This window comes from Carassius gibelio, chromosome B1, assembly GCF_023724105.1.
Source record: "Carassius gibelio isolate Cgi1373 ecotype wild population from Czech Republic chromosome B1, carGib1.2-hapl.c, whole genome shotgun sequence".
Lineage (NCBI taxonomy): Eukaryota > Metazoa > Chordata > Actinopteri > Cypriniformes > Cyprinidae > Carassius > Carassius gibelio.
Window position 1 is genome coordinate 31,083,172 of NC_068396.1, and position 15,093 is coordinate 31,098,264.

The following is a 15,093-nucleotide window of genomic DNA, read 5'->3' on the forward strand; positions in this document are numbered from 1 at the left end:
TAGAGATTGTTCAATGTATTTACGTTGTTAGTGTATATATATGTGTGTGTGTGTGTGTGTGTGCGTATGTGTGTGTGTGTTTTTAATTAATCCGATTTATTTATTAATCACGCTCTTTGAGTCCCTTGCTTAATATAGCGTTGCATTGATATATTCTTGAACAACTGCATTTTTCCTCAAGGGTCCATGTTTTTTAAGAATATCTGGCAACATTTGCATCCGACATCGTCACAACAAGCGCAAACGCTGCTGGGTCAGTCGTCATGATGATAGACTACATCTATAAGCCACTTTTAAAGGACAACGGCGATGGACCGGTACATGTTTCTGTCTGACTGCTCTTTAATTATGTTGTGGGGTTGCCAAATGATGCCGTGCTCAAGGAACATAATCATATACTGAAAAAGAGGCAGGATAAAGACAGTTAGTTTGGGATCATCTAAGTAAACATGGCAATGTCCCTAACCCAAGCCTGCCGGAGTCTTGCCCTGTCTACATGGCTGCTGTCGTTTTGCTTCATGCATTTGCTGTGTCTGGACTTCACAGTGGCAGAGAAGGAGGAATGGTACACTGCCTTTGTCAACATCACTTACCTGGATCCAGTCACATCTGAGATGAAGACAGACAAGAGTGAATGTGGCAGATATGGGGAGCACTCTCCTAAAAGAGATGCCAGGGGCTTTGTGTTTATGCCATCCCTTCTGCAGGACAGACAGGTGTGTGACAGTAACACTAAATTCCTCCTTCCCCATCCCAGCATCCCATGGATAGCACTGATAGCCAATGGAAACAGCTCCTACAGGGAGAAGATTAGACTGGCTGCTGCTCTCAATGCATCCGCTGTGGTCATTTTCAATGTGGGCTCCAATGAGACCATTACTATGCCACATCACGGTAAGATGAGATGCTTTTCCTGTGCATTCACTCATTAATTGACCATTAAAGTTACCATTAATTGACCAAAAATGCAGTAAGTAGCTCCAAACCTGTATGCATTTCTGTATGCAGAGGATTTTTAGAAGAATGTGTGTGACCAAATAGTAGCCATTGACTTGAGTATATATTTTTTTTTTCATACTAAGTATGCACCTGTTTGGTTACTAGCATTCTTCAAATCATTGCCTTTTGTGTTCAACAGAAGAGGTAAATGCAAACAAGTTTGGAACAACTTGAGGGTGAGCAAGCGATAATTTTTGGGTGAACTGTAAACTTTTATTGATAGTTAATTGGGTGAATATATAGTGACTGCATTGCTTTTTGAATTAACTATTCCTTTAATGTATAACAAGGATATTGCATCAATGCACAGTTTGTTTGCACTATTAATTTACATTTACATTTATGCATATAACAGGTGCTTTTATCCAAAGCGACTTGCAGTGCATTCAGGCTATTAATAGTTAACATCTATGATACACTGTATACTGATGCGGAAAAACGCATTAAATTCTTGAAATTTGCATGGTCTGTTTGCATACTTTGTATCAAGTATCAAGCCTCCTTTGCATCTTTGGATCAGTATTTTCATATTGCATTATATTGCACACCAAAAAAAACAACAACGTTGTTATACTTTACAATAGGATTCCATTAGTTACTTTATTTATTGCTTTTTAACATTGTTTTCACAACAATAAATTATATTGTTGTAATGCATAAAAAAGTAAAACTATAATGCTAAAACAAGGCATATTATTGCACATTAATGACATTCCCAACATCCCCCTTTTTTTTCGCACAGACTTTCCAAACATTTACCAACTGTCCACACTTCTCTTGACTCCACTATCTCGTAAGATTTATATTATTTCAATAATCTAAATGTATTGGTCTACACACATATTTTCTGTGATTTTTGCCTTGACTAACTCTGAAGCAGCTAAGTATTATATTTATTATTTGAGTTGCGACATCGTTACTCAATGCGTTAGCAGTCACTGCAGGTTACTTCATGCTTGTTTTGTGCTTTCTCAGCTCAATGGAGGATTTTCACAAAAACACGTCCAGGTCACACTGCAACCCAAAATCATAAAGAAAAATATATTTTGATTTGTCTGTAGTTGTTGTTGTTGTTATCATGACAGTCAAGCTCATGTTCTCTCAAACTCATTAACATTAAAAACTCATTAATGCATTAAAGATATAGAGTCCAGTGCATTAAAGATATTGAGTCCAATGTTTCTTAATTGGAGCAGAATGTAGCACTCCATCACGTGCTCACAAACGGATGCTCTGTAGTGAATGGGTGCCGTCAGAATGAGAGTCTAAACAGCTGATAAAAACACCACAATAATTCACAAGTAATTGAGACCACTCCAGACCATCATTGCTTCTGAAAAAATATGAGTTCTCTATGCATAATATTGCTTTCTCCATTGAAAAAAATCATATCATCAATGTTTTCAATAAATATGTTGGTGGATTTTAATGTGAGAGAGTAACAGGGGATGGACTTTTTCACTGGATGAAGCATTATAATGTTTACAGAATTACTTGTGGATTATTGTGATGTGTTTATCAGCTGTTTGGACTCTGACGGCACCCATTCACTGCAGAGCATCCACTGGTGAGCACGTGATGCAATGCTACATTTCTCCAAACTCATCTACATCTCGGATGGCCTGAAGTGAGTGAATTTTCAGTTAATTTGTACTTGTGGGTAAACTATTCATTTAAAACGTTCTCAAAGATCTTGTCTGTGCATGTTTTGGTTTGGTAACATTAGTGGGAGTTGTTATATTGCACCATTTCAACCGCAAGAATCTGTCTTGCAATTGCAGAAATCATGGGCAGGACAAGCTGTTGTGTCTGATCAAGAGTTCATATTGTTCTCTCTGTCTCTCTCACTTCCCCACTGTTTTCTTGTCTCTCGATCCTTTGTTTCCTGAATTCTTTGTGGTTTTTAAGTGCTTGCAGTCAGTCAGGCATTCAAGAGCAACATGATCCAAACACATTATTCTACACATGATGGTTAAAGCTGTTGTTATTTTCTAATGTCACAGGAACAGTTCTCCGATACATTTTTCTGTCATCATTTATTGATCACTACATGAGTCTTGTAAACTGTATTTGAGCTTTGAAATAAGCACTGCTGGATAATAGGTTGTAAAGTTCATTTCATTTTGTCATTTTGAACATATTCACAAAAAATCAATTAATAACAAATTACCAAACAAAAGCATTTACTCAAAAAGCCAACAGTATTTGGAATACGCAGTGCTGGGTTTATTAGAAAAACAGTTTGTGAAGAACAAGGGAAGTTCTACTAAAAGAGGTAAGAATGGTGTGTTAATGCCAAGTAGTTGAAGAAACCTAATTTTCGGCATAGTTCATCCAAAAATAGAAATTACTCACCCTCAGGTTGTTCCAAATCTCCCCTTAAAATATATTTTAAAGAATTTTGAATTGTTGGTTCCAATTGACTTTCATATTAGGGAAAGAAATACTGTGGAAGTCAATGGGTACCATCAACTTCTTTTGTGCTCAATGGAAGAAAGCAACTCACGCAGACTGGAACAACTTGAGTAAATGATGACAGAATTTAAACTCTTTGGGTGAACTATCCATTTAACCTCCCTTTTTAGCCTCTAATGTTTATCATTTAAGAGTTGAAGTGGGTCAGAATTTAAATTCTTTGGGTGAACTATCCATTTAACCTCCTTTTTTAGCCTCTAATGTTTATCATTTAAGAGTTGAAGTGGGTCAAAGTCTGCCATTGAATACATTGATGCATATTCTTGACCTGCTGCTGTCTTGTCGTTACTGATGAAGCTCCATAAAGTGTTTATTAGCATGAATCGCTGTATCCTGACCTCGGCAGCACAGCTGTAGTTCATCAGCGCCAGTTCCTGGTTTATAAATGGAAAGTCTGGAACTCAGCATGGTCATTCTTCATGGTTTTGTTTTTGGTTTCTTTGTTGACAATCAATCAGTAATGGAGATATGCAGAGGAGGGGCCAGATATTGGCCTGGGTTTACAGTGCTGTTGTTGCTGCTGTGGGAATCACAGATCTGAAATGGTGCTGTTTTGAGAAACTCGCTGAAAGTATGTGAGTTTGAGGAGAGCATCCCATCTGAATGTGTTGAAATCTTCAGCTCAGAGATAAGATGTTAATGTTTATCAGCTCCAGCTTGTGCTGATTTTGAGGATAATGTCACTGGCTTTCTCAGATGCAAAGCAGAAGTTCAGAGTCCAGAATGGTATTACTAGAGCTATTACAAAATTCAAGTACAGTTTAACCATTTGGTTTGAAAAAATGACTTCATATGTGTGTCTGATACTCTATTTTACAGACAGACATACTTTATTTATTTAATCATTAATTTATTGATTCTTAATGTAGTAGTCGTAGTATTAATTTATCAATATTTAATTTATTTATTATCATTGATTCTTAAAGCAGTAGTCGTAGTATTCATTTATTTATCTTTTTACTTATTTATTCATTCCTTTTTTTCAGGACTGTTTTTGAAATATGTAAAAATAATTCTCCTATTTGCACCTGTTTTTCGTTATTTTGTTTCTTTGTATGTTTCTGAAAGAAGCCCGATTATTAAAAACCAATTTTGTTAACTAAAATAAAAATGAAATAAAATAAAATAAAAATGTTTGACTTTAACTTAAAAAGTAAAAAAACAATATACAAATCAAATGTGTTCTTGACAACGAAGTGAAATAAAAGAAGTTGAATTATTATTGTGACGAAAGCTAAAATTAAAATAATAATGGAATTTGAGGATTACAAAAATGATACACATAAAAGCCTTAAGCTAAAATGAAAATGAAAACTGATGAAAAAAAATACTAACTGAAAATAGAAATATTTAAAAATAAAATATAAAAATCCTTAAAATGTATGTAAATAATACTAAATCATCTTGAAATAATATCACTTGAAAATATCAGAATTTATTAAATATTAAGTATTAGTTGTAGGAAATACTCTTAATAACACACACACACACACACAAGATATTATTGATTTCTTCTATTTCTTCATTTTCTGTGACTCATTGAAGCAGAATCCAGAATGAAGTATGTCTTGTTAAAGGTGTCAGTTTAAGGAAGGCCTGTGTGTTTGTTCAGAATACAAGCGAAGGCCTCTCCAGAGCTTTCTAGAGAACAAATAATTCAAGCCGAGTCTAGATTTGACACTGAATGCCATTGAAGTACAGTATGTCATCTGCATCTTGAGAACTGAACCCATCATCATTGGTTTAGGAACCGGCGATGTGGTGGCGATCATGATTCCTGAGCCCAGAGGTCGTGAGATCCTGGCCCTGCTGGAGAAGAACGTAAGCGTGACCATGCACATCACTGTCGGCACACGCAACCTGCAGCAGTACGTCAGCCGCACATCCGTGGTGTTCGTCTCCATCTCCTTCATCGTCCTGATGATCATCTCTCTGGCCTGGCTGGTCTTCTACTACATCCAGCGCTTCCGCTACGCAAACGCACACGACCGCAGTCAGGTGCCGCTTGGGTTTTACACAGCATGCATTCAGACAGCAAAGAGAATCAGAAATCAGAGATTACTTCTTGTCTTTGCAGAGGCGATTGAGCGACGCTGCAAAGAAGGCCATAAGTAAATTACAAGTGCGGACCATCAGGAAGGGGGACAAGGTTCAGTTCCTCTTGTGTTTTTTTGGCCGATGTCTTGGTATTTGAGTATTAATGTGAAATCTGTTAAGCAATTCACTCAAAGTAATAATGCCACAGTTCTGATGAAATATCAGGCTGCTTCATATTTTAGTGTAAACTGTGATGCATTTTTAAAATCCTTTAATGAAGAGGAAGCTACACATAGCATTTCTTTGAAATATAGATATTTTGTAACATTATAAACATCTTTACCATCACATTGAATTGAATTTATCCTTGCTGTTTAAAAGTATTAATTTCTTGCAAAACATGAGGTCATTTCCTGCCATACTGACATCTTATTGCAAGAGGAAATGATATATAGGATCGAAATGTGTGATATCTGTAGTGTGACCGGTGATTTGATCTCATTATGTGTGTTTTATGACTGTAAGTTCCTGTCTGCTGCGTTAGCTCTAATGGAGATCTCCTGTTAGTGTACACACACGTGTGAATTTCACAACATTATTCATCGACCCGCTGTTTCTAGGAAACTGAGTCGGACTTTGATAACTGCGCAGTGTGCATCGAAGACTACAAACCTAATGATGTTGTCCGGATATTGCCGTGTGGGTAAGATTTCACACACACACACACACACATAAGACATCAGCAAAGTAGTTTAAAAAAAGACTAATCCTGATTCTCAGAGAAATTGAAGGCTAAAACTGAAGGAATTCATCATTAGTTTCATATTGAAGTTCAGTCTAAAACTATTGAACTAAATGAGCGCTTCCTCTAAAGCCATTCAGTTTTAATGTGTGACAGTCAAGCTTTTAATGTTTTTCTCAATAGTGCAGCATCAGAATGAATCAAAGGCCTCCGTCCTGAAGCATTGCTCATATTATTTCTACACTGGATGAAAATACTTCTTTAAAAATCTATGAAAATGCTGAAACTGGAAGTATCTGTGGGATCAACAGACGACACATTACCGTTATTGAAACGCTTTGTCTTAATGCATCAGTCTTTAATTCAATAATTGTATTTACAACAAAAAAGCATATACTTTTTGAGCGTTACACCAGAGCCGGCCCATGATTTTTCTGGTGTATTATTAAATAGTCTTAAATGATCTTTGTTGTTGTTGTTTATGATTTAATTACTGAGTCAAAAAGCAAAAATTATAAAATAATTTCTGCTAACAAATTAGTTGAAAATTAATGCTAATTAGTCTGTAGGCATCTAAAGACATTAAAAACTGGATGATCTGTTGTTCAACCAATAATGTATCAGTTTTATTTATTTTTTGTGTTTTTTATTTAATTTACTTGCTAAAGAAGCCAATACAATGTCCATATTAATTTGGTTAAAATGCATTAAAAATAAGAGTAAAATGTGTCTCTAACTGTTTAATGTCACTGTGGTGTTGTTGTTGTTGTTGTCAGTCATGTCTTCCACAAGAACTGTGTGGACCCGTGGCTACAGGACCACAGAACCTGTCCCATGTGCAAAATGAACATCCTAAAGGCCCTGGGCATCCCGGTAAAGTAGACGCTACTGTATCCATGAGACTTGCATGTAAGCTTGTGTTTTGCTCTTTAATGACGCTGTAGTTTTCTGTTCAAACAGCCCAGTGCAGACTGTTCTGATGACATCCCTCCTGATTATGAGCTGTCTGTCAGCGGGCCGCCCACCAACCCTGTGACGGGCGCTAGCGAGGTCTCCGTGGGCGAGAGCTCGGTGGTCCTGGACCCAGCTGTCAGAACAATAGGCCTGTCACACATTTACCATCAGATGGACGCCTTCCTGCACATCGCCAGCAGTGAGTATGAACCATCCAGTCTGTGCATTATCAAGAAAACAACTTTCCTTACATAAACCTTTTGTTGAGAAAAGAAGTTTCGTTTTTCTCAAGGTATTTTATGAAAATAAAAATAAAAGGATTGTATAACATATAAATAATCTATGAATATTGTATATAATCATTTTTCTATTTTTCTATTAAAATTTTTTTTTTTTTTTTTTTATGCAAAGCTGAATTTTCAGTAGCCAATTTTAAAAAGGTCATTACCAGGGCTAGAGTTCATGCAATCAATGGTCATTTTTATACATTTTTCTGGTTGTGGAATTGCTATATTTGAGTGTAGTCTGTGTAAAATGAATTTTAAACATCCTACAGCTGTATAGAAATTCAATGTTTCATAGAAGTGGGAACAATATATGGACCTTCACTTTCTTATTTCAGTGGGGTTTTCAGTGACTGTATAAAATGAAACTCAGAAGAGGAATCCATTAAGATGGAATTATTCTCCTAATAAAAACAAGGATCTGTATAAGTAATGCTTAGAAAGAACAAATATAAGAGGAATTGTAGTTCCAGGGTGAAATTCCCCTCTCTCACATTGACCTACACTTCTCTTGAATGTGGATTTGGTTATTTTAGTCCGTATCAGTCATCTTACATGTGGTCTACTTTCAGCTCTCACATATGTAGGTCATTTTTTTGGTACCGGCAGTAAATAAAAGCACAGCCTGTCCTGGTTCTCCATTTTCTCCTATCCCGTGCTGCTTCTGTAGCTCATATCAGGTCATATTTAGTTAGATAAGGAGACTAGATTTATAACTTTGGTCTGCTGCCGCTGACTATAAAAACTCCAGACAGAACAAAAAACACCATAAAACTTCACCATGTGTCTTGTTTACTGTTCCAAGACATTTTTCCAACAACCGAAGCTCTGAAATCTCTAAAAAACATTAATGCAACTTTATTTCACAAAAATAAAAAGCAATTCTGAATTTATGTCTTTAATTTCTGTAATTTTTGTCAAAATTGCAATTTTATGACCTAAAATTAATTCTGAGTTTAAATCACGTAGTTGACTTTTTCTCAAAATTGAGTTTTTATCTCACAGTTTGACTTTTTTCTAAAGATTGCGACTTCATATGCATTTCTGGTTTTATAATTTGCTACTCTGAATTTATTTCAAAATTACACATTCATATCTCACATTTCTGAGTTTATATCTTGTTATTCTCACTTTTTTTTCTCAAAATTACAAGTTTAATATTTTGCCAATCTGACTTTATATCTCACAATTCTGAAAATGTTATCTCTAGCACATCTGAGTTTAAATCTTGAATTTAAAATGATTTTAACTCAGATTTGCGAGAAATGAACTCACAAGTTCATAGCATGTTCATATCTTGCAAAATTGCGAGTTCATATCATAATTCTGGGTTGATACTTCGCAATTCTGACTTTTTCTTAAACTTGCGAGTGCATATCTCACTATTCTGAGTTTAAATCTTGCAATTTTGACTTTCTTAATATTACGTGTTCTTTTCTCACAAAGACTTGAGTATATATCATAGTTATGACTTTTTTTTATAATGAGTTTATATTTTGCAATTTTTACTTTTTTCTCCAAATTACAAGTTCATGGGACAATTCTAGGTTTATATTTCGCAATTCTGACTTTTTGTCAAACTTGCGAGTTCATATCTCACAATTACGAGTTTATATCTCACAATTTCAGACTTTCTTTTGTCAGAATTGCTCAATTATATTGCATCATTTCAATTGCGTAATTGTAATTTTCTTTTTTATTTGATCGCAAAAACAAGCTTCCATACAAATCTCGTTAACGTTTTCATTCCAGTTCAGAAACAACACCTGGCACCAGGTTTGGTGATAAAACAGCGCTGGTCCTGAATGTTTTGTGTTGTTTCAGGTGAGCACCAGTCGTCCATGAGCACGGATTCAGACACCTCACTCATCAGGCCAGTGGAGCTCGTCCAGTCCGATCCAGAACAGGACGATGTGAAGTCTTGAAGTGCCATAAACAGAACAGGACAATAAAAGAACACAAGCAATAGCAATACAGGTGTGCAACCTCCTTTTCTGACCTCATGGTCTCAATCGCTGCAACAACAAAAAAACAGCTTGCTTGTTCTCTTCCTCTGGCTGTATTGCACTCAATGTCTTCTGTCCCAAGCTTGTGTTACCAGACTGGAAAAGCCACATGGTCCTACAAACAATGTTTCCAAAAAATGTTGACTGTTTCAACTTCCCTATGGGATCACTGCCAGTATACACCAGGATATTCCAAAATGAATATATATGTAATGCGTCAATGAAGTGTGTAAAGCGGTTTGTGTGTGCTGTAACCAGCAGTTCATGTGGTCCAGTGTCAGATCTCCTTGTGAAGTATCACCAGTGCTATTCTTGCATCTCCTCAAATGTTATGTTTCAGCTCACACCACAGTGAACCCAGAAACCCAGCTTATGACACGATGAGTGTTTCAGCAGCCCTGTCCAGTCACAATGTGTCACAGCACTGTTTGTCAATCACAATGCCACAAATGCAGATACTTTCCGCTCATTTTGTCTTGACTAAGTGCTGTCATCTGTTCTGCTAGGCCACATGCACACTGCTAAATACACAGACAACTGCATTCAAATTCAACCTAAGTGACCACTAAATATTCATGTCATATTCAAACCTGCATGCATTATACACTATTTCATTTAGCTGGAAATTAGTTACAGTGTGGAATGTCAAAAATAACTAAAGGCCCATTCACACGCAAGATAATAACTATTAGTGATGCACCAAAATGAATTATTTACAGAAAGATACCATTGATACCCAATCTAGTTTTTCACTTAGTCGAAAACTGAACACTGAAAGTTGATTTAATAATCAGTTGAACTCATATATCATACATAAATATTGAAATAGAACAAGGCAGTTTTTACATACATTTTAATTTTATAATTATGTTTCCATTGCAGTTTGTTGTCAAAATATAAAAATCCAAAAAATAATAATTAATCGTAATTGTATGAGAATAGCACAATATCATTCTTGGAATCACTTTTAAACGATATATATATATATATATATATTTTTGGTTTCATATGTAATAAAATATTGACAGCCAATCAGAATCCTCCTGACTTAATATTGCAAGCAAAAAAATGGTGAATAGCATGATTGTTTTCTTTATGCTACAGAGCACACTGCATGCATTACGGTATCCCACTGTACTATGCTTGATTGATATTAGGATTTTAATATCAAAAGCATTTTTATTTAAAAAATCTAATATTTCTTAATAAATTATTTGATTGTACTCCGTACTTAAATGAACAACTACTGATTCCAGGGACTTGATTGTCAAAGTTGAAGTTTAATATCATTTACACTACATTAAATCAATATTATATAATATTATTGATGCCACTCTCTGTCATTTGACAGAAATGCAGTATTGTAATCTTTTTCACATGCTATATTTAAAAACATTTGTCAGTATAAAGTGTATAGTTTACGTTTTTTTTAATATGCAGTCAGCTAGTTTCCATTATGAAGACAGTGAGTCAAGCGTGTCGATTCATTCACATGTGATGCACAGTGCTGTACTTGTCACTTCCTGACTCCTGCAGTGTGCATGTGGCCATTTTTGTAATATTCTCTGGCATTGACGTGCTGAGTTTCTATTTCTTTAAAAAGGAACTGCGGCATTTAGGATTTCAACATTATATCCGCGGACATCATTGCTTTACTCCTTGCTAAAGATAAAGTGCGTATTTATTGCAACACCAAACTGAATATCAGTCAGAGCAGCTGAATTGATCTGAGCATCTTGTGGCGCAGATGCTACCGGTTTGTCCAAACAATGGATAATGACCATAAAACGTTGCAGGCCAGTAATAAAAGATAGCATTTAAACAGCTCACCACACTTTTGCAGAAGGTTAGCATATGGCTAACAGACCTGTTTGATACAACTGTTTGCTTTCTCTGATGCACAATAGGAAAGCAAAAGACTACTGACAGGTTATTTTGATATCAAAGGGTTTATTTTTCTATGAAAGAAAAAAGCCAAAAACAAAAGACACATACTGTATGAAGATAAACAACACCCCTTTTAAATATTCATGTTTTATTATCATAATTATTATTATTTTACTGAATAGCTTTCCAGTATAGAGATATCATAGCGTGTCGATGTTGAATGCAGACTTTCAGTCAGTCTGCTAACTTCAAATATTTATTTAAAAAACTATTCATTAAGATGATGTTATTATGAATTATTAGTCATTTAATGAGGTATTTTGCTGCAGCGGGAAAGTCTGATGAATATCGGGACATAGCGCTGGGGTCTGTGATCCTCATATTCATACTCGGTAATATTTAACATAAAGGCATCTGTCAGCCAAAAAGCACATGAGATTTCCCTGAGATCTGCAGATTTTATTGTCTAGCATGTATGAGATGAGTGTTTAGAGGAATTTTAATAGATTAGATTGTTAAGCACTTATGACTCTGTGCTTATTAAACAACCATGCACAAACTACTTGACAACAGTGGGCTGGATTCACAAAATTAAAAAGAAATAATAATAAATTAAATTCTAAGAAGTTTTGAAAAATGTGCAATTCTTGAGAAGAAATCCAAACATACTAATGATAAATTATAAGTTCATAAGAATCGTGATAAAATGTGCAATTCTTGAGACAAATTATGAAAATTCTAATAATAAATGTTATTTTGAAAAATTGTGCAGTTCTTGAAAACTATGAAAATTCTAATAATGAATTCTAAGAGTTTGTAATTGTTAAAAAAGTGCAATTAATTATTTTAAAAGCAGACATTGTTCTTATCTGAAAAAGCACACAATATTGTTGCCACAGGCTTGATCGGAGTTCAGAACTCAATAAGTTTTTACAAAATATTCTAAACTTTTTATTTTTCTAAAGTTAAGTAGAATTATATTCTTAAGTATGTTTTGTGAATCCGGCCCAGTGTGTTTTCATTGTTTAAAACCATCTGTCTAGGAATGTCTAGGAATAATTTAGCAAATCCTTCAAAGTGATCATACCTCGCATTTGTTATTTCTTTTTTCTCCTTGGGAAATTAATGTACAATATTTCCGTGCTGTGCCTTTAAGACGATGTAAACGCCCTCTTCATATATAAACATGTGCATTTGGACACATTTACATAGATTGGTCAAAAAGTGTTGCGAGCTACATTTTGCATTATGTTTGCATCAATTCGATATTTCTACTATGACCCCTTTAAGGGACACAGTGAGTGTGTGCGGTTGTAGACACCGTCGAGTGTTTGTCTGACTGCTGTGTCAGTGTTTCTGTCATGCACTGGACCTGATAGCTCTCATGTATCAAGCACATTCTGTATATGTATATCCGTTTTCTTGTGAAACGATTGGATGCTATCCATGCTGCTGTACATCATTAGCATTTGGTTGATAACCTTCCTGAACGTGCACCAAATGTCTTTCATGGTTTGTGAATGTGGTTTTTGAAGTCAGTGCAATAAAATCATAATTGTGATAAATATTCAGTTGCCACTCTCTTAAATACCTTAAAATCTGATTGGATATTTAATGCTGGCCACAGCTCTCTGTACTTTTTTTATGCGACCGTCTAGCCATCTCGGTTCACCTTTTGCACAGTTTCTCAGTATTTTACCACTTCCATGTTTTACAAGTTAAAGGGATCGTATTCTTACTTCTTGTTTGTGGCCAGTTAAACATGTTCGTGAAAGCACTTCATCTCGTTTGTGAGGAAGTCTGATCAGAGCGTTTAAAGATGAAGTGACTTCTGTAATGTAGAAAAGATACAGGTACAATACTTGATCAAGCATCTAAACTCAAGTGGTTTTACTTAGCTTTTAATTGTAGATTTTAAAAGAAGCTGAATATGGCTTCTGTAAAACTGTTTTATATACATGTTTTTCAGCCAAGAACACGGAGAAGAACATCAGTGTAAATCTAGTTAATCTTGTCGTTTTATTTCAAGGTGTCTGTGCTTTAATGACTGAATGGTTGCACACCTGTCATTTGTCTTCCTCTAATGCTTTCCATCAGCACAGAAAACGCTGCTGTTTCCAAGCAATAGTTACCATAAAGATGACAGACTGGACTCTTAAACGTGCCGTATGGATCTTCATGTGTGTCAGCCAGCTGCAGGAAACCATTAAACACAAGGACAAAGCTGTGTCAACAGAGCATAACCACGGATGAAAGAAGAAGATGATAAAAGAGGCCTGGGGATGACTGCTTTCTGACTTCCTTTTAACAGTAAAGCAGAAACACGTGAGTTAATGTTCATCTCAGAATGAATCTTAATAAAACTCCAACTCAACATTTGCACTTGCAATGTTTGCAGAATGCACATAATTTCAGCTCAAAATGACCCTTAAAAGCAAAATTGTAGGAATAATTAAGGATAAAGATTCATCTCCAAACGCAAATGCATAAAATAACATCAGAATATTGTAATTATTGTATATACAAGATGTGTGAAAATTATAGAATTTTTTTTAAATGTCATATGTTAAGAAAATATTATATTTATATTTAATTAAAATATATATAAACGTAATATTATATAAAAATAAATAAAAAAAATTTTTTAATTAATATTCATTCATAGTGCAGTTTTATATAGGTTCTCATATTTTTTATTATATTTTTGTAATGTATTTTGTAATAATATATTATCGTTTTGATTTGCAATGGTTACTTTTTTCTATTTGTCATATTGTTATTTTTGGAGAATTGTATACCAGTATTATTGTTGTTGTTGTTGTTAAATTATTATTAATTATTAGTGCTATATGTAACCCACAACATAAAAAAACCATACAAAATTGCACACAAAATGCAATCAAAACCAACCTACCTTTCTGAGCCTTAAAACTCAACGAGTTTAGTCAAACTAAATGCAAACTTACCTGGGTAAAAACCGAAACTGGCTTCATGCAACAGGTCACCTTATTTTAGTTGCTGTCCTAACATTAACCTGTCCCTAAAAGACTGAATAGCTCAGAAACTGTGTCATCAGAAAGTTTCGGATACACAAGAGCCCCTCATGTCTTCTTCAGAATATCTACTTAGTGTCTTATTTACTTTGGCGTTTGAGACATCACATTTAATGTCATTCAGGATGTGCCTCACCCTCCTTCGAGGAAAAGTTTTTAGCCGTGGCGCGACTGTTTGGGTGGATACCAGCGCATTTCCTGATCTCAGAAAGAATCAGTATTAAACACATGTATGATGTCTTCGGCTGTTTAGCAGTTTTTTCTGATCTGCAAACACAACGTTAGGTTTGTAGGTTCATCTGTGATAGCTTTTCCACTTGTTTGATCCAACCCAAAACTGTGGCCTGGATTTCCAACCTGTTCCTCATTACAGACCTACCACAGCCACCCTCCTCATGATCTCGCTTTGTTATTCGATGGTTATGGACGTTCCCTGCAATGTGCAAACCAGATTTCCCCTATTAAATTAAATGCCAATTGGCAGCAAATAATCTAGATGTCCTGCCAATTTTGGATCATGTGCTTTTTGTCATTTTGTGTTGGCTGTCAGTAACTTGTCTCAACGTGTCCCTGCCGGTTCTCTGCTATCAGGATATCCAGTGTTGTGTTACTGACTGAGATCCTCTTCTGGACTCTTCAATGGAAAACTCCAAAAA

The 15,093-nt window shown here is 35.2% G+C and overlaps 1 protein-coding gene across 3 annotated transcripts; it reads left to right on the forward strand.

Moving 5' to 3' along the window:
- The first annotated feature begins 233 nt into the window (after positions 1-233).
- LOC127949241 (RING finger protein 150) lies at positions 234-13,758 on the forward strand. Of its 3 annotated transcripts, none has more exons than XR_008152269.1 (8): positions 234-894; positions 5,222-5,472; positions 5,552-5,623; positions 6,132-6,214; positions 7,030-7,126; positions 7,214-7,406; positions 9,316-9,468; positions 13,482-13,758. XR_008152269.1 is itself a non-coding variant. In XM_052546282.1 (7 exons), exons 1-7 carry the CDS (start codon positions 450-452, stop codon positions 9,414-9,416), a joined length of 1,242 nt encoding a protein of 413 aa, XP_052402242.1. In that variant the 5' UTR covers positions 234-449; the 3' UTR covers positions 9,417-12,949. The 3 variants fall into 3 exon arrangements, 1 of the variants encoding a protein (XP_052402242.1); XR_008152270.1 differs by having other exon boundaries at positions 13,487-13,758; XM_052546282.1 differs by lacking the exon at positions 13,482-13,758 and having other exon boundaries at positions 9,316-12,949.
- Positions 13,759-15,093: the final 1,335 nt, after the last annotated feature.